General features: G+C 38.5%; 1 protein-coding gene and 1 pseudogene across 4 annotated transcripts in view; one reads left to right on the top strand and one right to left on the bottom strand.

Moving 5' to 3' along the window:
• Nucleotides 1-1,480: 1,480 nt before the first annotated feature.
• On the bottom strand, nt 1,481-4,968 carry LOC141348462 (uncharacterized; annotated as a pseudogene).
• A 3,198-nt stretch (nt 4,969-8,166) lies between these two features.
• The window catches only part of atf6 (activating transcription factor 6), a 51,225-nt gene continuing 32,467 nt past the window's right edge, over nt 8,167-26,924 (top strand). For all 4 annotated transcript variants that reach the window (XM_073853229.1, XM_073853227.1, XM_073853228.1 and 1 more), the window contains exons 1-7: nt 8,167-8,400; nt 9,091-9,170; nt 9,343-9,430; nt 9,653-9,750; nt 12,116-12,242; nt 12,321-12,524; nt 16,975-17,156. In XM_073853229.1, coding sequence (XP_073709330.1) covers nt 8,310-8,400; nt 9,091-9,170; nt 9,343-9,430; nt 9,653-9,750; nt 12,116-12,242; nt 12,321-12,524; nt 16,975-17,156 — 870 coding nt within the window. In that variant the 5' untranslated portion in view covers nt 8,167-8,309. The remainder of the gene's footprint in view (nt 8,401-9,090; nt 9,171-9,342; nt 9,431-9,652; nt 9,751-12,115; nt 12,243-12,320; nt 12,525-16,974; nt 17,157-26,924) is intronic.

Below are 26,924 nucleotides of genomic sequence, written 5' to 3'. Positions count from 1 at the left end.
GGAGGGGAGGGGGGCGGGGGGGGGGTGCTCCTGCGGGAGCTGGCACTGCGGTGCAGGGGAGATGCTTCTGCGGAAGTGGGCTCTGCTGCGGCAGAGAATGGAGGGAAAAGGGAGGGGAGGGGGGCGGGGGGGGGGGGGGTGCTCCTGCGGGAGCTGGCACTGCGGTGCCGGGGAGATGCTTCTGCGGAAGCGGGCTCTGCTGCGGCAGAGAATGGAGGGAAAAGGGAGGGGAGGGGGGGGTGGGTGCTCCTGCGGGAGCTGGCACTGCGGTGCCGGGGAGATGCTTCTGCGGAAGCGGGCTCTGCTGCGGCAGAGAATGGAGGGAAAAGGGAGGGGAGGGGGGGGGTGGGTGCTCCTGCGGGAGCTGGCACTGCGGTGCAGGGGAGATGCTTCTGCGGAAGCGGGCTCTGCTGCGGCAGAGAATGGAGGGAAAAGGGAGGGGAGTGGGGCGGGGGGGGGGGGGGGGGGTGCTCCTGCGGGAGCTGGCACTGCGGTGCAGGGGAGATGCTTCTGCGGAAGAGGGCTCTGCTGCGGCAGAGAATGGAGGGAAAAGGGAGGGGAGGGGGGCGGGGGGGGGGTGCTCCTGCGGGAGCTGGCACTGCGGTGCCGGGGAGATGCTTCTGCGGAAGCGGGCTCTGCTGCGGCAGAGAATGGAGGGAAAAGGGAGGGGAGGGGGGGGGTGGGTGCTCCTGCGGGAGCTGGCACTGCGGTGCAGGGGAGATGCTTCTGCGGAAGCGGCCTCTGCTGCGGCAGAGAATGGAGGGAAAAGGGAGGGGAGGGGGGCGGGGGGGGGGGGGGGTGCTCCTGCGGGAGCTGGCACTGCGGTGCCGGGGAGATGCTTCTGCGGAAGCGGGTTCTGCAGCGGCAGAGAAAGGGGTTTAGGAGCTTCTGCGGAAGCTGGTTCTCTTTCGGCAAGGAAGGGTTGTGAAAATGGGCTCTAGCGGGAGTGAAACTGCTGCGGCAGTAGAAGGGAGAAAAGGGGGGCTGGGGGGGGGGGGGGCGGCTCCTGCGGGAGCTGGCACTGCGGTGCCGGGGAGGTGCTTCTGCGGAAGCGGGCTCTACTGCGGCAGAGAAGGGGTTTAGGAGCTTCTGCTGAAGCTGTTACTGTGGTGCGGGGAAAATGCTTCTGCGGAAGCGGACTCTGCTGCGGCAGAGAATGGGGGAGGGGAGGGGGGGGGGATGCTCCTGCGGGAGCTGGCACTGCGGTGCGGGGAAGATGCTTCTGCGGAAGCGGGCTCTGCTGCGGCAGAGAAGGGGTTTAGGAGCTTCTGCGGAAGCTGGTTCTCTTTCGGCAAGGAAGGGTTGTGAATATGGGCTCTAGCGGGAGTGAAACTGCTGCGGCAGTAGAAGGGAGAAAAACGGGGGGCTAGGAGCTGGGATAAGAAGGGGGGGGGGCTAGGGGCTTCTGCGGAAGCGGCTTGTGTTGCGGGGTATGAAATAGTGGGGGTGAGTAGTGGATGGACTGGACTGGGATGATTGCTTAGCTTAGCAGTGTTTGTTGGGCTTCTTTGATGTGGGAGCAGTCTGATCGGATGTAGCTCTTAAAAGCTTCTGACGACCAGCGCCCGAGTGTTTGGATTTGCTGCTGGGAGAGGCCTTTTTTTTTTTTTTTTTTTTTTTTTTTTTTGGGCTGCTGTTGTTGCTGCGCCGATTCGAAAGGAATGGCTGGAGAAGTTGTCGGCTGGGATGCCGGATAAGAGTAATACAGACTTAAGGTGTTTCTGGAACCAGAAAACGGGTGACGGGACGGTTGGAATCGTCTGTAAAGAGGGGGTCAGAAGGGTTTTTTTTTTTGATTTAGATTTCATGATCTGCAAAAAGGCTAGGAGGGTTTGAAAGGGTTGGATGGGCGATTGGAGGTTGAAAATGTAAATGAAGTGGCCTCTCTTGGATTGGTCTGTTTTGCTTTGTTTGATAAAATAGGAAATGGCTTCACTGCCTAGTACTGCTAGGTCAGAAATGGTTGGGTGGATGGCTGGGTCGAAGCTAGATGTGATGGCGAGCTCAGAGCACCTGAGGAAGCCGAAAAAGCCAGGATAAACATGGCATCTAGCGTGCGGGCGGTGTGGATGGATTGGTAGCCTTTACGGAGGGTGGAAATGCACTTTGATAGCACTTTGAGTGTTATCGGTTGGCGGGTGTCTGGGCGGGTGGGGTGGGTTTTTTGTATACCTTTAATGAGTAGGGCTGTCTGGGAATTGGAGATTTGGGTGGAAGGAGAGCCGTATAGGAGTTTGTGGAAAAATTGGATGCCGCTAAGGTATCCTTTGATGGAGCTGACTTGGAGGTTTTTGATGGCATTAAGATAGGAGATGAAGGGGGTGATGGCTAGCAGGGAGAAGTCGGGAAACGATAGCTTGTAAGCTGCGTGGAATGTTTTGAAACATTTCCAAGCTGTAAGGTAGGACTGGAGGGTTCTGGGGGAAACTGCTTGGAGGATGGAGTTGAGGGAAGCTTCGAGGAGGGGTCTCAAGGGGTGGTTTATGGGAATATCAGCTCTGAATAGGGAGGTACTGGGGTCGGGAGTGGGTCCGCCTCCGGCGCCAAGGATCTGAATTTCTGGAAGGAAAAAGCAGAAGAGAGTTAACTATTGATTTCTTGACTCATAATGAATGGTCGCAAGCCGAAATCCAAAAGGCATTAGAGTGGGGGAATGGGAGCGGCCTTTGTTGACGCGGTGCACGGTAGTTTCGTTGTCGCAATAGACAAGGATGCTAGTGACGGGCCATTCTTTACCCTGTAGGGAAGCTGCAATGACTGAAGGGTATAGCTCAAAATAGCGCTGAGGATGATAGCTGATGCGGGAATCTGGCAGCTGGGGGGGGGGGGGGGCGGTTATGTGGATGCGAACCAGCGGTCTTGGAAAACACCTCCGAAACCGATGGAAGGGGTGGCATCTGGAAGCGGTTGGATAACAGTTGGGGAAGAAATCAGGTTTTTATATAAGGATTATCCGTTCCATTGTTTGAGGAAGGATATCCACAGACTGGGTTAGTTGCGGCATGGGTCGGTTAGAGATATTTGGTTCTCTAGGGCGTGGGCGGAGGATGTGAGAAAGGGGAGATGGAAGATGAAGGGGGGCGGCCTTGAGGGATGTGCATTGTGAAATTTAAATGGCCTAAAAGCTTGCTTGGAACGGTTGGATTAGTTAAGAGTGAGGAAGTCCCCAGAATCGTTCTATCGATTCTCTCTTTGGGTCTGCTGAAAGGCTTTTGGGTAGTCAAAATGTGCGGCTGGGGAGGGGTCGGGGGGCAAGATGATCAGAAAGTCGTTTAGGATATGAACCAGAAACTGTATGTCATGATTGTTGGAAAGGATCCAGCAAATTGCCTCTGATAACATGTTGAAAAATTAAGGGCTGCTTCTGCAGCCGAAGTGAGGCAGTGAAGTAATATTATTCAGCCAGCAGACACTGAATAGGTGACAAATCTTGGTGGATGGGCATGACTTTGGGGTAGAGGCAATGCTGACTTTGGCCAGCCAAGCACAGTGACTTTTGTAAAATCAACGAATGAATGAAATGACTCGAAAAAGGATTCGTTCATTTGCTGAACGAGCCACAAAGATCCGAGTCGGTAAAAAGATTCGAAATCATGCTAGACGTAATTAGCCTTTTTCACACTTCCGTGTTTCTGACTTCCGGATTGGCGCTCACAGGGTAAGAGTTTTTTCGGTGACAGCAGCGGCCGTACTTAACAAGCGTAAGTTCGGGAATCAAAGTCTATTTTTACAAAATAGATACTATGATATATACCGGTGTTTGCTCTAAAAAAAAATAGCAAACATTTCTTCAAAAACTTTGTGTCAGCTTCCGGTCATCACGAATACTTTATTTAATCATGTCTGTTAGCACTTATAATACAGCACGGTTTTGAGTTTTGCCATTTTGTCTATTTGGTGCTGGCTGTGCATTATGACTCTTCACTAAACAAGAGATGACTCCGATTAATGGCTTTATTCCTTTTGGATCTGGATTACGTTGTTGTACTGAGTTTATGCATCATCCGGATTCAGAATCATTTAATTTATTTTTGGGGAAATATGCATTTGAATATAAATGCTGTCGAATGCTTTCATAATTTACCATCATGTAGTGATTCGGGGGAAATTACTGAGTAAATTGAGAAAATACGCTTAAAAATACCGGAGATAGAAAACAGAAACTGGAAGCAGGCGCTATGTTGAGCTTATTATATTGACAAGTAGCGGTCTGAGTGCCCATATAAATTACAAACAAGTAAATTGTTGTTTCTTTGTTGAAATTATAACAACAACTTGGAAAGCAGACAAAACAGAAAAGGTAAGAAGCATTATTTGAGTATATTAATATAATAGGCGCAGACCTGTAGCGGAACTGACTTTACCCTGCGTTGGCGTAATTCCGATTTTGTGAAAAAGGCTTATCCCTGTAATGGACGAAAGGGGAGGGGGCGGGGGGTGGCGGGCGCTGGGTCTTGCGCAATAAGTGGAGGGATGTTTGTTCGCGTTGGTTTTGGATGGCGGCGCTGCCGGCCATGGGAAGGAAAGGGGAGTGTGCTGAGGCATGGGCTGTGAATGGGACTTTGCAGACTGCTGCGGTAAACTCACGCTACCGCGGCGGTAACTCACGCTACCGCGGCGGCTTGAAGAAGCTGCTGGGTTGTGATCGAAGCCGTGAGCGGCGGGCTGGCGTTCGCTTTGGTAGATCGGCGCGGGATGTTTGCGCTGGGGCTGGCGAGTGCTTCCCGCGGACCTGCCACGGTCCATTTCGCTGTTGCTGGAGCGGATGAGAAGGCTGAGGCGTCGGAAGACGCCGGGGAAGGTGCCGGTGATGGCGTGGCGAGAAGGCCTGCGGCCCCGTGGTGCAGCCGCGGGCTCGGTTGTAGGATCCTGCGGGGCGGTGGTGGCTTGAGTTGCAGCTAGGGTTGCTACGGGATCTCGTGCCGCTTCAAAAGCGTTATCTTCTGGATAAAAGGTGATCTCGGACATGTTCTCGGTGGTTGGATGTGCCAAAGTGTTGATGAAACAAGAGATAGTGAAGGTAGGAATGTTGTGATATTTATAGGGATTTCCTGGGATGATTGGGAATGATTGCTGATGGTGAACCAGCCGTGTTAATTATCTGCGCGAGCTCCTCCCTAAATTTGTTCAGAAAACATCACTTAACAGACCAACTTTTGATTTATTGGTCCAAAAATCGACGAATTCCGCGGCATTCCGCCCTATAGTAAAGTCCGTTTTTATGAATGGAGTCCGCGATCCCGTCTGTGAGGAGACATTGTAAACGCGCGATCATGTAGAGACAGAAATCACATGCCGTCGTGTAAATAAGATAAATAACATAAGGCTATTTAGTTTGTTTAATACAACAACATGGACCTGTTCTGTAGGAAAGATAACCTTAACTTCTATTGTGATCTGGCGCTATGAACTGAACGTTAAAGGGGGGCTGGGCGGGCCGACGAAGAATACAAAATATCGAACGTTTTATCGAACACATTTTTTATTGATATCGATCTCTTGTCTATCGCGATATATATCGTTATCGTTTTATCGCCCAGCCCTAATCTCAGTTTTGTCAAATTTAACCTTATGACTGGTTTTGTGGTCCAGGGTCACATATTTGCAAATAGCCCACACTATCTCTAATAGAGTGTTTTCACGACACGTCAACAATCGGCCATATTGGCGGCACTTAACATAAACAATGCCACTGAACTGAACTTACATATTTTTCCTGATTATTGCTGCTGAAAATGATCACTTATTGTCATGTTTTGGGCTGTACAAATCGGTCAGACCGGGAAAAACACTTGGAGTAGACTGCCAAAAGTTATAACAAATCAAGGAGAAGAGTGCAAAAAACTGTTTGAGGAACAAAAGCCGTTTGTGGTTGGCCAAACTGAACCAGGATTTCCAGGGCAAGAATCTTGACAACATTCGTGTTTGTTCTTGTCATTTCCGGTCAGGTAGTTGAAATATTAGGCTAATATTTTAATTAATACTGCTTGTACGTATCTTTGCCCCCTAATAACTTCGTATTGTCAAAATATTGTACCCTTTCCTGCTTACTAAGTCCTTCTCTATATGATTTAGAAGCATCCACACGTTTTTTTCAGTGGTTTAGACAGCATAAATAAGCAGAACAACATATTCAGTAGTACATTAACTGTGCAATCCATGCTGTTGTTTACATCCGGGTAACTGACCTAATAGTAACATGCTCATTGTTTTGTTATTCAAACGAGTCATTTTACTGAAAGTGAAGTCTAAAGCTTGGGTTAAAAAACACTTTAATAAAATCTTAAACGCAATGTCAACATTTCATCATAATTTACCTGTCAAATGCAAACTAAAGATGAAGATTAGCTGAACCGGTCCACTATATTAAATCTGAGTCGAATATGACCAATTCGCAATGAGTTTAGCCTAGGCGGCGCCAGACCATAACTAACAGGGGGCCACGCGACATCTAACGAGGGGGCACACAATCAGCAATAATAACTTGGAAAAACGTGGCTTAAAAAAACAAAACAGTGAAAGCGCAAACTCATAAAATTAGGGTAGCGTTGCATGGGCACAAACTAACACGTGGTTGTAACACGCATGGTTTAAATATTTCCACACAAGCTGGCATAACCAAATTTACGGTATTTACTAGTTGCCATAGCAACACTATGCTGAGAAAAAAGTGCGCCAACATTCAAAAGCCTTTTGAAGATATCGCTGAATCTTTATTTTACCATAGTAAAAGTATGTCTGGCTTAACTACATTTTTCATTTCAGTTTTAAGAATTCATTTAAAATGAGACAACTCTGCTATTATTTTAATCTTTGTTATTTAAGTTAAGATAGTTTATTAATGCTTCACAAACCAGCGGAAGACACTTACCTGTGCTATATTCCAGTTGCTCAGATGGGGAACGTTGTAACACTGTGTTTCGCCCCGCTGTTTTTAAAATATGCTATTCTATGCCATTAGTAATGCAATTTACACTAATTACTTTTATGGATTACAATGACAAACCACAGGAAACAGGTGAATAAAGACTGAAATGTAAGGCATTTTGGCTGGTTTATGTGTGTCGTGTTCTATGAGAGCTGTGTGTGGGGGAGTGTTTTCTGAATGTCTAAATGTGTTTCATCTATTTGTCCACATTGTTTTGAACTACTGTACAGCTGTGTGTTGCGATCAGGGCCGTTCCAAGCATTGTTGCGATGTGTTCATTTTCAAACTCCAAAATAAGATTATTTTTATAAAAAAAAAAAAAAAAAAAAAACTTTATTTGATAAAGTTGATACATGTATTTTATTGACAAAATATTTTAGTTTGTTGTGTATATATATTTTTTTCATTCGATCAGATAACATTTTAAGCTGTCATATGGTTGTGTTACAACGTACCACACCTATGGGGCATGTTGTCACATTTGAGTTCCTTTCTTTTGAGGTAAATAACGAAAAACGTATACACTGTAAATATAAAACAAAGCGACATATTTGTACTAGACATGTGTGAAAATAATGTGGATAAAAATTGTACTCCAAACCCGACGTGGATTTAAATAAACTGTGAAATTCAAAAAGTGTTAGGTTGTGTCCTGCACTCCCCTACACATACTAAAGACGCAATGACGCACGAGCTGCCCGCAACGCAACCAGAGGGTCTCTTTTAATAAAAAGATAAACACACACAAACTTTTTCATTTTCTCATTTTTATTATAAAATCATGGAACATTCAATGCTTTATTTTAATTATTCTTGATATATATTAAAAGAATCAAAAACTGTGTGTGTGTGTGTGTGTGGGGGGGGGGGGGGGCCGCGAGTGCCCCCCCTTAACGCCGGCATGAGTTAATTATATTTAGCTGGTGAGGCTATGTTATTTTATTGTTTAAGCTGAATGAAAATAAGGTCTACATTTAGGTGTTATTAATAAAACTGAATAAAAACTGCATATGTGCTGACATACAGCAAAGGACCGCTGGATTAACAGCTTTTGAACCTGCTCTTTAAATTGAGTCGTTCACAAGAACCGATCCACCAAAATTAGCCACTAGTTTATTGAGTGCGAATGAAGGACGACCGTCTACTACCACCATGTGGCGTAGAGATGAAAAACAACAAGTCTGTGACAAGAAGGCGTTTGTATGACCCACTCCGGCACCCGTAGAGTTACCGTAAAACTAGACGTGTACTTGCTACATTGTTGTTATGTAGTTTCATCAGAATCGAGAACTGCGTGTGTTTACAACTTAACACAAACTCATCGACACTATTGTTCCTCGTCGGACTCAATTTTAATCCTTACTAATGTGTTCTAAGCATAATGTCGTCAGATTTGATGTTAGATTTGGTGAATCCATCGATGATGAATAAGGAAGCGGGGGATATTTCCATCGATCAGGATGGAGAGTGGGGTAAGATACACTTTCTCGAAATATCCATTACAGCACATGCTCGGGATAAACGCTAACTTCTGTATTTACTTATAGCATAAAGTGTCTTTACGTAAAGAGGTTCTTTATAAATACAAATATATAATGTAACGTTATGTAAATAGTAGTTTTGCTGTGCGGTTTGCTGTAGATAACTGACAAGTGAGCCTGTCTTCCATTCATCCGTTGTGTTGTTTTGATGTCTTCAGTTTTAAAATGTAGTTGAATTAAACATATAAACATGAAAGAATATGACATATGAATAGAATATGAGCAATACAACTTCGTTTATTTAACTTTGTATCATTACACACTTGTTTTGGACTACTTTGTTCATATAATATTCATATTCATATTCATTCCTATAGCTCATATCGTACCGTGAATAGGCAAATCTAGTTATACTAGTATTCCAGTGTGTCATTTAGGGTTTGGTTAACATGTAGAAGGAATTGAAACCAAATTACTAGTGTTATGTAACACCTGAGGATGAATGGTTGCAGGTTGTTTGACCTGGTTACGAGCTCACAACTCAAAAGAAGATTATGAAATTGATACATTATTGACTTCCTGTCCTGTTCTCATGCTTTCAGCACTTTGTTTGTTGGCTATACTACTTTGTTGTGCTTATGGCCATGCTTCAGTTCACAACAATGTCTTTTACTTGTGTAGATATCAGTTTGTTTGATGAGCTGGAGGATCTTGGGGATGCTGATGAGCTTCTGGAGGCACTTGTGGAGAGTGTAGGCTATGTAAGTCAAACCCCTGCAAAGAATTGCATTTTGTAAATCAAATAGCATTTTTTTAAAGACTGACACATTTGTTTATTTTTCTTGGCAAGTTTGTAGCTTTAACCAGAGATTTGTAGAAAACGTAAGCAAATCAAGCATAAATTGAAAGCATTTGGCATCTTTTCTCTATTAGGACACCTCTGTTCATGACCTGAACTTTGACATTGAGCCCCCAGTGTGGAACTCAGATGGCTGGAATGAAATCAGTAGCCCTCGATCAGGTACTAATTTAGAGTTTTCAGTAAACTGCACACTGTTTTCAAATGTTTCTGAATGTCTATGGCAGCTATGAATTCATAGCAATTTGATGTTTATGGGAAATCTTTCAAATATCACCAAAGCAATTTATTACAGTCACCATTCTGGGCCATATTACTCTCTCTGGGCAAAAGATCTCATTTCACTGTTTTTTCCATTCTAATTCTGTGTATCTGCTCTCACAGATGGTGATTTAACTGTGGACTCGCTGTCACCAAACCACACGCTCAGTTCGGTGTCCTCACCAGCGTCAGTAGAGCCCCACTCACCGTGCTCTACACATGTGAGTTAAACATCACCCTAAAACAAATATGCAGTCCTTTAGCATTTCTGGCCATTGAAATTTGCATCTTATTTGTCAAGGCGTGACTTGAAAAGTGTCCAGTGTTTTTGGACTCCACACTGTTTACAATCACAGAGAAACTAAACTGCATGCATTTTTTTACATATGTCAATATACAAAGATATACACTCCAAGTCAAAAGTTTTTGAACAGTAAGATTTTTAATGTTTTTTAAACTAGTCTCTTCTGCTCACTAAGCCTGCATTTATTTGACCCAAAGTGCTGCAAAAACAGTAAAAAAATATATATATTTTGAATATTCAAAATATCTGTTCTCTATTTGATTATATTTGAAAATGTAATTTATTCCTGTGAACAAAGCAAAATTTTCAGCATCATTACTGCAGTCTTCAGTATCACATGATCCTTCAGAAATCTTTCTAATATGCTGATTTTCTGCCCAAGGAATATTAATATTTAAATATTTGAGTACACCTTTTTCATGATCCTTTGATGAATAGAAAGATCCAAAGATCAGCATTTATCTGAAATAAAAGGCTTTAGTAACATTATACACTATACCATTTAAAATCTTGGAGTCAGTATCATTTTTGGGGGGAAAGAAATGATAGAAATTAATACTTTTATTTATCAAGTATGCTTTACATTGATCATATTGATGATAAAGACATGTATAATGTTACAAAAGATTTCTATTTCAGGTAAATGCTGTTCTTCTGAACTTTCTGTTAATCAAAAAACCTGAAAAAAAATATACTCAGCTGTTTTCAACATAATAATAATAATAATAATAATAATAATAAATGTTTTTTTGAGAAGCAAACAGAATTATAATAAAATAAAATTTTAATAATAATAATAAAAATTCAACTGAAATAACAGGAAAAAATTACATTTTAAAATAATTTTAAATAGAAAACAGTTATTTTAAATAGTAAAACTTTTTCAAACTTTCACTGTTTTGCTGTGATTTGGATCAAATAAATGCAGGCTTGGTGAGCAGAAGAGACTTCTTCAAAAAAACATAAAAAATCTTCATGTTCATACATTTTTAGCATTGTATTGTATTTAATATAATAACATTTAATAATATCTAATGAGACACTAAATTGTTAAAAAATAATACTTAATGGCCCGGTTTCGCAAAAAGGGCTTAGATTAAGCCAGGATTAGGCCATAGTGCAATTAGGACATTTAAGTAATTTCATAAACATGCTTAGAAAAAAAAACATTACTGTTGTGCATCTTAAGACAAAACAAAGGCACTGATATATTTTAAGATCAGTCAGTGCAAGTTTCTTTCAGTTAAAACAGCTCAGACTTACGTTTTAGTCTAGGACTAGGTTCAGGCCTTGTCTGTAAAACCAGGGGTTTGTATATTAATTTTATTTTATTAACTTATTTTATTTTGTTATATACACACAAAAACAATTTTTTGTCTTTATTTATTGACTTAATCAGTCAGCGGCGCAGATGGAGTGTGTTTGAGCTTCACTGATCCTGCCAGCTGCTGTAGTTCAGAGATCAAGAGGGCAGACACGCACATACACCCATGTGAATTAGGTGTCTAATTAAGACTCCAGCGTGTTAACGAATGTCTTAATCGGCTCTCAGCACATCATCAAACTAATTAATCGCTCTCACACAGAGAAGTGTCCAGTCTTATTTTGTAATACGTGTGTTGACTGTTCAAAATCACCTAAAATGTCTCTTTCAAGGTTTCAAAGAACTGAAATGTCACATTGTTTTAGCAAAAACCTAAACACTTGAATCTCAGTGTCACCTCACAGTCTAGATGAGAAGAAAACTAAAAAGCTAATTGGTTAAAGTGAGTGTATTTTTTAACCTGACAAATATTTGTTATAGTTTGCGTAACATACTGAAGGTTCACATGCGTTGTTCTGTTACTGAATGATGCAACATCCTGTAAAGGGACATACACACCAACAGGACATGTCATGCTTTCTGAAAATAGATGGGTGGGCGAATGAAACTAAATGCATGGGACTAGATTCATTTTAAAAGTTTAACTATTTTTACATGTTTAAAGAAACATGATTCTTTATAACCAGGAAGTCAATGATTGAATATGCATTAAAACATAAGATAGTAGTGGGTAGTATCACAGGTGTTCTGTAGCTTTTTATGACTATTGGTCAGTCGTTTCATATGTGCAAACGGTTAAGTAGTGATATGTAGACTTCCAGACCATCTGGATTCACACCCGAGTATTCCCATGGTTGGCTGCACTTTCAGTTCTCTTTTTGTTCGATGTAAATGCACTGATGGTTTTTCATGATATTCCAACCTTATGCTTATGCTTGTCACATGTTACGTTTTTAAGGATGAGGCACTGTCTCCAGTCTCCTGGCATTCTCAGCCCTCTCCGCTGTCTGTCTGCTCTGACTCCAGTGGCTTTGCTGATGCACCCACTGAGAGGAAGCCTTCCAAGAGGACCAGTCAGTCAAAAGGTATGTAAAAAATGTCTTTTCTTTATTTGAATCATTAGTCTTCTTCTACTTGTAATACAAGTACATTTGTTCACACAGCGAAGCCTCTCCAGCCAGCAAAGAGGCCTATTCAGTTTAGCCCCAAGATTTCCATTCAGCCTAAACCGCTCATTACCGCAGTGCCCATCTCCCATACTGCAACCCCTCTTCAGACCAAGACGATCATCATCCAGCCTTTCCAGACTACAGTTCTGCCTGTAGTGAAACCTTCACCAGTCACCATTCAACCAGCACCCCCTACAGGTAATGAAGAAACCCATTCTGCCACACTTTAGTCTGATGAAGTCTGGTATGTAATAGATCTCTCGGTATGTTTAATCACTTTTTAAAAAATGTTTTTATTGGTCACTTTTCTGTTCATTTGCGAGGTTAAAGGAGTGGTGTGTTTTAGGTTGTACTGCAGCTTGTTCTTAATGCTTAATGCTTATAAATAACCAGCAGATGGCGCTATGCTTCAATTTTTGCTTGTGATATTAATAGGAGGAGGTGAAGTGAGGCCAAGTATGGTGACCCATACTAGGAATTTGTGCTCTGCATTTAACCCATCCAAGTGCACACACACAGTAGTGAACACACACACACCGTGAACACACACCCGGAGCAGTGGGCAGCCATTGCTGCGGCGCCCGGGGAGCAGTTGGGGGAACAGTGCCTTGCTCAAGGGACTCACCTCAGCCGTGGTATTGAGGGTGGAGAGAGTGCTGTACATTCACTCCCCCCACCTACAATCCCTGCCGGACCTGAGACTCGAACCTGCAACCTTTTGGGTTACAAGTCCGACTCTCTAACCATTAGGCCACGGCTGCCCCCCGTGGGCATCTCATTTTAAGTCTATCTTCAGGCAGACAGAAAAAAAAAACACCTAGAATCTAGAAAAAAGCTGAATAAAAGTAGATAAGAAGGACCTGACTGACTGACTTTTTGAACCGCCAATTACACTTTGTTTTCTTGATGCTTGTGGGCAATTGACCGGTTTGTATCAAAAGTGGTAGTTGTAACAAGTAAACTAGACTAAATGAAATTATTTGCCTTAAACAAAAATATTTAGTGCCATAAACACTGAACTTTGGGAGTTACTTTATTATGTGACAGAAATATAGTCTGTATGTAATATCATGTGCAGAGATATGTTAATTATAGTACCATAATAACCAAATTCATAAGATGTATTACATTTTTATAATTGTTAATAATAATAATAATAAAATATACAGTACCAGTCAAAAGTTTTTGAACAATAATATTTTTAATGTTTTTAAAGAAGTGTCTTCTGCTCACCAAATCTGCATTTATTTGATCCAAATTACAGCAAAAACAGTACAATTTTGAAATATTTTTACTGTTCTTTACATTAAAATGTAATTTATTTCTTTGATCAGTGTTACATTTTCAGCATCATTACTCCAGTCTTCAGTGTCACATGATCCTTCAGAAATCATTCTAATATTCTTATTATTATCATTATTATCAATATTTAAAACCAATATATCAATATTTCAATATCTAAAAAAGTGTATTTTTTTGTTTATTCTTCGATAATTAGAAAGACCCAAAAATCAGCATTTATCTGAAATAATAAGCTTTTATAACATTATACACTGTACCATTCAAAAGCTTGGAGTCAGTATAATTTTATTTTTTATTTTTTGGGAAAGAAATGATAAAAATGAATACTTTTATTTAGCAAGGTTGTTTTAAATTGATGATAAAGACATTTATAATGTTAAAAAAGATAAATGCTGTTCTTCCAAGCTTTCTATTCATCAAAGAAGCCTGAAAAAAATTCTACTCAGCTGCTTTTAACAATAATAATAATAATAATAATAATAATAATAATAATAATAAATGTGTTTTGAGCAGTAAATCAGCATATTAGAATGATTTCTGAAGGCATTTTAAAATGTATTAAAATAGAAAACAGTTATTTTAAATAGTGAAAATATTTTTCAAAATTTAAATGTTTTTGCTATACTTTAAATCAAATAAATGCAGGCGTGTTGAGCAGAAGAGACTTACTTTAGTCAATACTGATTTATTATGAGCACAGTAGGAAAAGGCTTTCTGAGTTCACTGATGGGTGACTCTGTTTAATGTCTTGAGTGTTTAATGTTTAATGTCATCGGGCTGTCAGGAATCAGCAAGCTTCAGTATCCGTTTTCTCATGCATAGTATAAACGCTTACCTCACACACCTGGAAACACAAGTGAAGCAGAAGACAAGAGCAGCCTGAGTTCTCTTCAGAAAAATCTTATCCTGTACACATCTTATCTGAAACACTAGAGACTTAATGTTACAAATCACTGTACTCCATTGTGCCCAAACAATCACTCCTCACTCAATTTCTGAGAACTGTGCGACCAGTTTCTTGGTCCAGTTTGGTTTCTAAATGTTACGTCACACAAAGCACTACAATATTTTTCTTGTTTTCTTAGCAGGAGTCTTTTGCGCAAAGAGAGAACTGTCACAAGCTGCGTATATATGTATCGAATCCATCTGTGCGAAACATTGTGGAAGTGCACTTTGAACTGATTGCGTTCTGCTACAGTAATTATTTTCTGGCTAACTGCAGAGATTTGATGCGAGCTTAATTGTAGTTTGTTGGAAGACTGATGGGTAAGTCAGTGGGTGGCTGAGAGATTGGAAGTGGTTCGGAATGACCCCTGCCAGGGAGCCACCGCAAATTCCTCTCATTTAACTCAACACCAACAGCAACCCGTCATGCCTGACAAATTTTGTTTGTCTGTGTTACCTGGAGGTGACGTGTTTAGCTCTGGGTGAAGGATGGTGCTTAGCACAACTGTTTCCTTTGTGATTAAAACTGTTTTTCTCAGGTTTTTAAACTACTTTATGCTGTGAAAACTTTACTTTCGGAGAGATTAATGATCCGTAAATGCCGTAAAGGTGAAGAAAATAGCAACAAGTTGGACTCAACACATTTCTTAAAGGAGAAGTTTCCTGATTATTTACCCCATGTCATCCAAGATGTTTCTTCAGTCAAAAATAAATTAAGGTTTTTGAGGAAAACATTTCAGGAATTATAGTGGACTTCATTGTGGTCCAAATTGCAGTTTCAGTGCAGCTTCAGAGGTCTCTACACAATGCCACGATGATCAGTCTATATTTTTAATGGTAGGTTGGTTTGAACAGTCAGAGACAGAATAACAACAAAAAAATCTAGGATTTAAAAAAAGTTCTGAATTGATTTGCATTTTAATGAGTAAAATAAGTATTTGACCCCTTGGCAAAACATGACTTAGTACTTGGTGGCAAAACCCTTGTTGGCAATCACAGAGGTCAGACGTTTCTTGTAGTTGGCTACCAGGTTTGCACACATCTCAGAAATGATTTTGTCTCACTCCTCTTTGCATATCCTCTCCAAATCATTAAGGCTTCGGGGCTGACATTTGGGAACTCGAACCTTCAGCTCCTTCAGGGAAGGAGGTTCTCACCCAAGATTTGACAGTACATAGCCCCGTCCATCGTCCCTTTGATGAGATGCAGTTGTCCTGTCCCCTTAGCAGAAAAACACCCCCAAAGCATAATGTTTCCACCTCCATGTTTGACATTGGGAAAGTGTGTTCTTGAGGTAATAGCCAGCCTTCCTCCAAACACGGCGAGTTGAGTTGATGCCAAAGAGCTCATCTGACCACAACACTTTCACCCAGTTCTCCTCTGAATCATTCAGATGTTCATTGGCAAACTTCAGACGGGCCTGTACATGTGCTTTCTTAAGCAGGGGCGTTCCAGGCTCGGCAGTATTTCGGTCCTTTACGGCGTAGTGTCTTATCATTTTTTTTTCTTGGTGACTATGGTCCCAGCTTCCTTGGGATCATTGACAAGATCCTCCTGTCTAGTTCTGGGCTGATTCCTCACTGTTCTCATTATCATTGAAACTGAAATTGAGCCCCAGACCAAGGGAGATTGACAGTTATTTTGTGTTTCTTTCATTTGTGACTAATTACACCAACTGTTGTCACCTTCTCACCAAGCTGTTTGCTTTTCCAGCCTTGTGTAGGTCTACAATCTTGTCTCTGACATCCTTGGACAGCTCTTTAGTCTTGGCCATGGTGGAGAGTTTGCAATCTGATTGATTGATTGATTGATTGATTGCCTCAGTGGACAGGTGTCTTTAATACAGGTAACATTAAGATTATCTCAGTTTGTTACCTGTATAAAAGACACCTGGGAACCATAAATCTTTCTGATTGATAGGGGATCGAATACTTATTTCACTCATTAAAATGCAAATCATTTTATAACTTTTGGATATTTTTGTTGTTATCCTGTCTCTCACGGTTAAAATAAACCTACCATTAAAATTATAGACTGATCATTTCTTTGTCAGTGGGCAAACGTACAAAATCAGCAGGGGATCAAATAATGTGGTTAAAAAGTATATAAATGTATATTTTTCTTAAATGACCAATCGTTTTGCTAAATAAGGCCCTTATTCCTTGCCTGGGATCGTGTAGAGCCCTGCATTAAAACTACTATTTGGACCTTTAACATGTTTGCTCCCATTGAAGTCCACTATATGAATAAAATCCTGGAATGTTTTCCTTAACCTTTATTTCTTTTTGACTGAAGAAAGAAATTAAGGGGGTGAGTAAATGATCAGGAAATTTTCATTTTGGACATGAACTCCTTTAATTTGTATGGTGAAGTGTTTAAACAGTCTCTGTTTCTCTTGCAGGTCAGCGAATGCTGCTTTCTCAGCCTACTCAGGTTGTCCAGCTTCAACCGCCTCAGGCAGTGCCCACGCACATAGTCACAGTGCCAACACTGGCTCAGGACAGATCTGTCTCTGTTGTTGCTCCGGTAACAGCATCTCCTATGGTCGCCATGACACTGCAGAATTCCACCCCTGATGATGATGTAAGTTTCTACACAAATGCAAAATCGCTGTCAAGATGATCTGTTCAAATAGTATTAAATTGGTTAAGGCTGCTTTAGATGTAGTTTGTGATTCTTAATCATCACTGCATATGGTTCCAGTCAGCTGTCATTCAGCTTGTTCCAACGGAGCTCAGTTTTGATATTTTTAGCAGCATTGGTAATGTGCGGACAGCTTTTAGGCGGCACCATTGCTAAGCCAATTCATTCATGGCAGCTCACCAACTAATTATTATTATTTTTTTAAAGCACACTACAATTCAAGAATTTGCACCTCCCTATTTAGCGTGCAGTTGTCTCAGGTCCATATCTGCTCCAAATAAGAGCTGTGATGAGGATTGAGTTTTTCACAAAGCCAGATGCACAGTGAAAGTAAAAGCCTTGGTGGTATTTCACATAAAATTTGTTTTTGTTTTTTTGGTGTCAAATGACTTGTAAAATAAAGAGATCAGAAGAGCAGCCATTTTGTTGGCAGTGGACTGATGTACAAGCCAACATGATTTGTCTTGTATATTTGATTGCAAGTGTAGTTTGCAGTCATAATAATCTCTGTGCAAATATTTATTGAAGTGTTTGCAAATATTTGAGTTTTTATAGCAATAACTTTTGCATGGCCTCATTGTGAACATTTTTTATTGCTACAAAAACTTGCTCTCATCCAAAGTACCTTGTAACAAGAACACTTGGGCCCACATACAAAAACCCAACAGCCACTTTTTGTAATAATATAGTATTTTCTTAGGTTGTGATGACAATACACTAATATTCATGATTAAACACATAATTAAATAATTAGTGTAACCTTTTAATGATTTAAAGAATTCTCTTCTGCTCACCAAGGCACATCCAAAATACAGCAAAAGCAGTAATATTGTGAAATATTTGTACTATTTAAAATAACTACTTTCTATTTGAATATATTTTAAAATGTAATTTATTCCTGTGATTAAATCTAAAATTTTAGCATCATTACTCCAGTCTTCAAGATCACATGATCCTTCAGAAATCATTCTAATATGCAGACTTGCTGTTCAAGAATATTTATTATTTTTATTATTAACAATATTTAAAACAGTTGAGTACATTTTTTTTTTTCAGGATTCTTTAATAAATAGAAAGATCCAAAGATCAGCATTTATCTGAAATAAAAAGCTTTTTGTGACATTGTACACTATACCATGCAAAAGCTTGGAGTCAGCTTTTGTTTTTTTGGGGGGGGTAAGAAATTATAGATATTAATACTTTTATTTAGCAAGGATGCTTTAAATTGATCAAAAGTGATGATAAAGGCATATATAACGTTACAAAAGATTTTTTTATTTCGGATAAATGCTGTTCTTCTGAACCTTCTATACATTAAAGAAACCTGAAAAAAATATACTCAACTGTTTTTAACATAATAGTAATAATAAGTGTTTTTTAAGCAGCAAATCTAAATATTAGAGTGATTTCTGAAGGATCGTTTGACTGGAGCAATGTTGCTAAAAAAAATCAGATTTTTAAAATATATTGAAATAGAAAGCAGATGTTTTAAATAGTGAAAATATTTCAGAATTTTACTGTTTGTTGCACTTTGGATCAAATAAATGCTGGCTCACTGTTCAAAAACTGACATACAGACATAGTTTCAAAATAAAGTTACTGTCTGTGTTTTTTTTTATATAAAGTAATGTTTATATTTAAAATAACATTTCTCTATTTAGAGTTGAGCTGCTTAATATTTTTAGTGGAAACTGTTTTTTGTATGTTAGAAAAATTATACATTATAAATATAATTTAAAGCTTGTTTGTCAAGTTTTAAACTAAAAGTTTTTTTTTCCCCCACCCAAAAAAAAGGGTAACTGACCTTGAAATGTTGAACAGTAGTGTATAAAAGTCTTTTACTGGTTATAAATTCTCAAACTTTCCAGGAATTATATGGTAACAGTAACATTTAATGGTCTTAAACCATTATCTTTTAGACATATATAATGTTCAGATGTGTGTAGTTTCAGTATGGAAGAAACCCAGGAATAGTACTGCGTCTCTGTAATACTTACTGTAGCATCAGTTTCTAATTCTAGTGTATTTGCTCAAGGATCTATAACTACTGCTGCGTGATTTCCTCTCCAAAAAATTTAAATTGATTGACATTCCCAAGAAGTGTGACTGTGTAGTACTTTCCACATTGCTCTGTTTGTTTGGGTGTCTCGACATGGCAACACCGGCTCGACCAATAGGGTGAGTTTGGGGTGGGACTTATTGTATTTCTGTACAGTAGGATGAGGTGATTTGGAAACCTGTTTGATAATAATATTTAATGTTTATTAGTGCTAGTTGTGTGAATTACACACTGCGACTTTAAATAAATATGGAGACCAGAAAAGGGAACCTGAATGACCATGGATCTGGTCTTACTTTGATTGTATTTACTCATCAAATGGTTTCTTAATCAAAAGCATGTGTTCTTCCATATGTGCTGTCCTGACATCAGCGAAAAGCCTTTCCCAGATGTGAGAAATTAGACTCTGTTTAAAGTTGAGGGAGGAGGAGGGGCTGTTATGGTAGAAATAGGAGAGAGACACACATTAAGACCTCTAGGTGAGAAGCGGACATATTTCTGTAGTAAGGATAACGTCGGATAAAGAAACAAAGTCAATTTTTTTTTAAATGTGGCCTGAAATAACATGCATGCAATACCATGTTTATGTATTTCAATATTTTTATGATCCTTACATTTACTAGAATCATCTTTTCACTTAAAAAATACAGTCTTAAGTTGTCCTAATATACAATGTAAAGGTGTTTATTGTATTTGTCACTTTTTTATATAAAAAAATGAGACTAAACAATAATTAACAGATTCCCTGCAGTACTGCTGTGGACTCCCTAGGGGTCATAAAGCACTTGTTGAAAACCCTTTTTTTTTTAAAATTGTAATAATATTTCACAGTATGTTGCTGTGTCTCTAGCAACTGGCCAGCAGTGAGCTCATGCTCTCATTATTTTCCATTAGACTGTTTGTTCCAACATACTGTAGATTCAACTGACCTTAGATTAATTAAATAGAGTTCAGGATTACTCTCTGTCTTTCCACATTGGGGGTTATTACAGCTTTCATTCCTGGCTCTTTTCAATTTTTAAGTTCTCTGAATTAAAAAAAGAAAAAAGTAAAAAGAGCACCTGTGTGTATAAGTTTGGTTCATTTATAGATTGGGTGGCACTGATTAGGAGAGAACAGTGAGGGAACGGACCTCCATAGAAGTACTGATAAACACAGACCTTTTATGTAGTAAACATCGCTGGGTAATGTCAGAAATTACTGCTTAGTATCAGACTTTTTAATTACAGTTCTGTGTGAGAAATCACAGTCAATCAGATAAAACCCCTGTCAAATGTTTTAAAGTGAAATATGTAAACAGCCTAATCGTTTACTTAGTTTTATTCATGGTTTTTGTCTTTTGATGAAAATGCGCCTTAAATTTAGACAGTATTTCATCATGTAATGTTGTTTGACACATGGCATATAGTAAATTTAGTGAACAAATACAATGCTTCATTTAGTGACTGTCTAAAATGACACAAATGTTCAAGAATGCAGTCATGTAAACATTGATTTAGTCATTTTTATACAGCATGTGAAAACTGAGCTCCTGAAATATGAGTATATTTGGCGCATTCCACGGACGAGAATCCATGAAAAACATCCGAGGCTGCATGATATATTGAACCTATTTAAAAATCATAATAAAGCATAATTCTATTGTAATTTCAAATTAAATTAAATTAAATTAAATTAATATATGCAATGCAGTTTTAATATATACTCTTTAATTATTTACATGCGTGTAGGTTATGTACGTGTGTATCAGAGAGGCTCCGTTCACAGTAAATGCTGCTCCACACAAACTGTTATCATTTGCATGTGTGGAACGTGTCTATCTTAACTCCATCTTTGCATATAGTTGTGAGTTTAGATTTACTATAACGTTTATCTGGGAATGCAACGTTCACCATTTCGTCAGATTTGTAAGGTAAATAATTTGTAAACCTACACGAACACAGGAGAATACATCAATAATATCTTTCTCAATATGCTAACTGTTCATCGCGATTTCAGAATAAAAGCTTAAACCCTCACTCTGAGTTTACACTTTTTGATGTCCACATATTCAAGAAATGACAGTGGCTGTAGCATTCTGTTGTAAAGAAATAGCCAAATATTAAAGAATAAGTGGACATTTGAACTAAATGTTGTTTATTGTCAATATTTAAGGAGTAGTTCACCTCCAGAATAAAAATTTACAGAAAATGTGCTCACCCTGTTGTCATCCAAGATGTTCATGACTTTCTTTCTTCAGTCATGACCGATTGTTTCGCTAGATAAGACCCTTATTCCTCGGCTGGGATCGTTTAGAGCCCTTTGAAGCTGCATTGAAACTGCATCTTGCAAGTTCAAATTCGTGGGAACCATAGAAGTCCACTGTATGTGGATAATTCCTGAAATGTTTTCCTCAAAAAACGTAATTTCTTTACGACTGAAGAAAGAAAGAACATCTTTGATGATAATGGTGTGAGTACATTATCTGAAAATTTCAGCATTAGCTCTATTATTTATAAAACGATATGTATTTTAACAGCTTTGTTTAATAAAACCACATGATAACTTACTTTTGATACTTAGTTTAAACTAATTATTATTGCTTCATTGCTATTATATTTGCTTTTTAAGTCATTTCAAAGGCTTCGGTCTATTTTTACTGCCTCAAACCTTTATTTTTAAATTATAATTATCCGATTACTCGATTAATCGTCAGAGATAAATCGTTGGATTACTTGATTACCAAAATAATCGTTAGTGACAGCCCTAATTTGTTTAAATGTTTTTATATAGTGTTGTTATGGTATTTACATATTCACATCATCAGTATTTATACATTTAGCGTTGTGTCCTTGTAGTGTTTTTTTTCTCATCTTTGATTTTTGTCAACAGTATGTTTAATTAAAATAATTTAAGTATCATAATGATGCATCTTAATTATCATAATCTTCATTATCATGGTCATGGCGTGATTCATTGTCCCAACTATGTGGGCAGTACGTTGTCTTAGAGCCTTCGCCCCAATAATGACGCCACAGGAGTCATATGACTCACTTTTGCATTTATTAGTGCGATAATATCATTATATTCTAATATTTACATTGCAATAATTATTTAGCACATATGGCAGGAAAAAAAATGCTATATCACCAGGATATCCATTCATAACTTATTTTATTGCATGCACGGAAGCGTTATTTAGAACATGCCATTAAAAACTCAATGTGGCGTAGCACAGTTGTTGTGAATGAGCGTTTACTGCTCTGGTGTTGCTCAACTGAATGGACCACGTATATAAAATTCAAATGTTTAAAGCTCCCATGGTGCGTGGATTAGTATCAGCTGTGCAGCAGCCCCATGCATGTGCGTTTCATTCCCATCTGCACGTTTATGTGGCTTGTGTGATTTTATACACACTGTTCAATGTATTCAGTTCACATAAGCTGTCATTTAGACTTGGTCGTGAATGTCTGGGCAGAAAGAGAAGCAAAACAACTTCGCACATTTATAGCAACAGTTATTGTCCCCATATACACCAGCGGTTTCCTTGTAAAGTCCACATCTTCTTTGCATGTCGCAGTTCTGCAGGTTTCAGATTTTATGATAGTCTGTAATTATAATTTAGAAATATCAAATTCTCCAAAATAAGTTTCAAATGTACACTTAAATGCTGTGTTTGGACTTGTGAATTGGGTTTAAATTCTACAGAATATCTAATTGTGTTTAGTATGTAAGCAATGACTGCACTAGATGGATCTGATGTTAAGAGGAATATGATGAAAGACGCTGTAGCCTCAACGTCTGTTGGCTTTCAAAAAAAAAAAAAACTTAGCAGAGCGCAGCCACATGTTCACTCTCCTCTCTCTCCTGCTTCTGTTTTTGTCCTTTATTCTGAGCTCCAGACTCTTTATTGTACTCTTACGTGGCAAACACACACACACACACACACACACACACACACACACACACACACACACACACACACACGCTCATGCATGAACGCTCACACTTATGCAGGTCACACTATGCAGAGAGGAAGGAAAAAATGAAGTGATGCCTTTTTTGCATTCCATACATCTTATGTAATCGGGCTCAAGGATGAGGATTTTTTTTCCTGCTTGCAGGATCATATATATTTAAAAATATACAGTTGAAGTCAAACGTTTACATACACCTTGCAGAATCTGCAAAATGTTAATTATTTACCAAAATAAGATGGATCATACAAAATGCATGCTACTTTTTTTATTTAGTACTGACCTGAATAAGATATTTCATGTAAAAGACATTTACAAATGAAAATAATAGTTTAATTTATAAGAATTACCCAGTTCAAAAGTTTACATACACTTGATTCTTAATACTGTGTTGTTACCTGAATGATCCACAGCTGTGTTTTTATTTATTGATAGTTGTCCATGAGTCCCTTGTTTGTCCTGAACAGTTAAACTGCCTGCTGTTCTTCAGAAAAATCTTTCAGGTTCCACAAATTCTTTGCTTTTTCAGAACTTTTGTGTATTTTAACCCTTCCCAACAATGACTGTATGTATTTGTGATCCATCTTTTCACACTGAGGACAACTAAGGGACTCATATACAACTATTATGGAAGGTTTGAACACTCACTGATGCTTCAGAATGAAACACAATGCATTAAGAGCAAGGGGTGTAAACTTTTGAACAGAATGAAGATGTGTTTATTTTTTTCTTATTTTGCCTAAATATCATGTTTTTTTTTTTTCATTTGGTACTGGCCTTCAGAAACTACAGAAGATACTTGCATGTTTCCCAGAAGACAAAATAAGTTAAATTTACCCTGATGTCAAATTCAAAAAGTTTACACCCCCGGCTCTTAATGCATCGTGTTTCCTTCTGAAGCATCAGTGAGCGTTTAAACCTTTTGTAATAGTTGCATATGAGTCCCTCAGTTGTCCTAAGTGTGTAAAGTTGGATCTTAAAATCATACAGTCATTGTTGGAAACACAAAAATGCTGAAAAAAATAATTTGTGGGATCTAAAGGATTTTTCTGAAGAACTGTTCAGGACAAACAAGGGACTCATTAACAACTATCACATAATTTTCTTTTTTTGCACTAAATGTCTTTTATGTGAAATATCTTATTCAGGTCAGTACTAAATAAAAAATAACATGCATTTTGTATGATCCCTCTTATTTGGTAAAATTTTGACTTCAACTGTATAGATAATATTTACAATCTAAACAATTATGCTTATTTCTTTGGGTTTGTTTTTACGTACAGATATGACTAATAGTTAAAATAATAACGCCAACCCACCCATGTCAGACAGTGACGTAAGGATTGCCGTTTAACTGTTTATTTATTTAGTGGATTGTATCCCTCAGTTAAAAGCCAACAGGTTTCATGAGAGAAAATGTTGTCTTCACTTTGATGGCAATAAATTTAAAGGCAAGTAGATTCAAAATAAATCACAGTCTATGTTTATCTTTCCTGGCTTTTTTTTAAGCCAGTGCTAATGTCATGATCGTTTAGTGGTAAAATGCGAAGGCCCATTGAAGCTGTCACAGCCCATAGAGAGCTGTTGAGTGTGTGTATTTGTTGAGGGTTAGCACAGCTGTGGTTTAACTAGGGCTGCTTGTGGTTTGGCCTCAGAGGAGATTTTTTGGGTTTGAGGGGGTTTAGGAGGAATTGCAGTGCAACAGTAAAACTGGCAGGTGGGGCAGGTGTCTTTTGAGGGTATGCGTGTTTATGTATGGCGGCTTGTGAGTTATTGCGGCTTGGGATGTTTGAAACAGCTGAGTGCTGATGACGGTGTACCAGATTGTATGTAATGCTTTGTTATAGCAGTTTAAGATTAATGGTCTTTGGCAAGACAGTCTGTGCAGCGTCAAGCAGATTTTAGTTCCCTGTCCCAGTAGACTGTAGCCTGAGACTCTTTAGGCTTTTCTTTTACACACTATTAATAAACCGATACGTTACCTAACAGATTAATTAGCCGGTATTTGTTTATTGCGCAGCAAGACTAAGCTAATTTGACAAGATACAGTAAAAACTGTAATATTGTGAAATGTTTTTACAATTTCAAATAACTTTTCTATTTCAACATATTTAAAAATGTAATTTATTTATGTGATGGCAAAGCTGAATTTTCAGCAGCCAGTCTTCAGTGCCACATGATCCTTCAGAAATCATTTGTGTGCTTTGATTTGGTGTGCTTATGTTTTTAGTGGAAAACGTAGTACATTTTTCAGGATTCTTTGACGAATAGAGCGTTCAAAAGAACAGCAATTATTTGAAATGGTAATCTTTTGTAACATTATACTTATCTTTAATGTCAGTTTCTATTAATTGAATACACTCTCGCTGACTGAAAGTATTAATTTCTTTAAAAAATGCCATGGCTGTGAAAATGTAGAACGTTGTAGTAAATGTAGTTTATATTATTAACTTTAGATATTAAATAATTATAGTCTGCCTTGATTTAACTAGCAGTTACTTAGTAATAAGGAAGGAGTATGATCTGAGCAACTCTGTGAATCCGATCATTACCCCAATCGTCAGACTGTTAACCCCATAAAAGTTATATATCACCTACTTTCCGCTAATAGATAGTTACATACCTGCCAAGACATAAAAAGGATGGACTACTTTTATGGTGCTTTAATAGTACTTTTTGGTCGCTGTGATCTATCGTTGAATGGAAAGGACATGTGAGTAGATTCTGTAAAAAAATCTGCATTTGTGTTCCATGGAAAAATATCAACGTATGGGTTTGGAACAACTTGAGGGTGAGTTAAAAATGACACATTTTTCATTCCAGGGTAAATTGTTCCTTTAATTATAGATTTGGTTGTGTATATTGGTCTAGAATGCAGATTTAGAGACTATTTGATCTGAAATTCTTGTGAGTTAGACACACCAGGCGAATGTGTTGAAGTTTGTTTGTTTGTTTGTTTTCTAAAGCACTTTTCTAAGAACATATAAAATAATGCTACATTCATTTTTGTGTTTTTCTCACGACACTCAGTATTATGAGTGACTCACTTAAGCACATCTTTTCTAAAGCAGATTCCTTGGGGTAAAATAAACTCTGATCTCCTAAAGGCAATGCCAAACAAAGCAGCTTTCAAGCTCATTTTCAACAGTCATTTTGGTGAAATCATGCTGTATCAGCTTTGTGAATTTGGATAACCATGAGCTAACAAATAAATTCACGAAGGAATTGCAAGTTTGTATTTCGCAGTTTGTACTTTTTTTTTTTTTTTCTTTTTCCCCGACTTTTTTTCTCAGAATTGTGTGATATACACTCAACATTATGAGAAGTCAGAATTGCGAGATGATAACTGTTCTCACAATTGCAAGTTTGTATCTTGCAATTCTGACTTTTTCTTGCAATTTTGAGTTTGTATCTCGCAATTTGTATTTTTTTTCTCGCAGTTCTGCCTTTTTTCTCAAAATGGTCAGAGATAAGCTCGCAATTGCAAGTTATAAAGTTACATTTTGAGGGGGAAAAAGACTGATAGGTTCTCAGAAATTGCGAGTTTATATTTTACAATTTTGATGTAATAACTCACATTTGTGTGTTATAAAGTTAGAACTGCAAGATAACTTTTTTTCTCCAAATTGTGAGATATAAGCTCACAATTGCAAGTTACCAAGTCCAGTTTTAGGGGGAAAAAAGAATTTCTTA

This window comes from Garra rufa, chromosome 13 (genome assembly GCF_049309525.1).
Source record: "Garra rufa chromosome 13, GarRuf1.0, whole genome shotgun sequence".
Lineage (NCBI taxonomy): Eukaryota > Metazoa > Chordata > Actinopteri > Cypriniformes > Cyprinidae > Garra > Garra rufa.
This window is presented reverse-complemented; position numbering and strand designations above follow the sequence as displayed.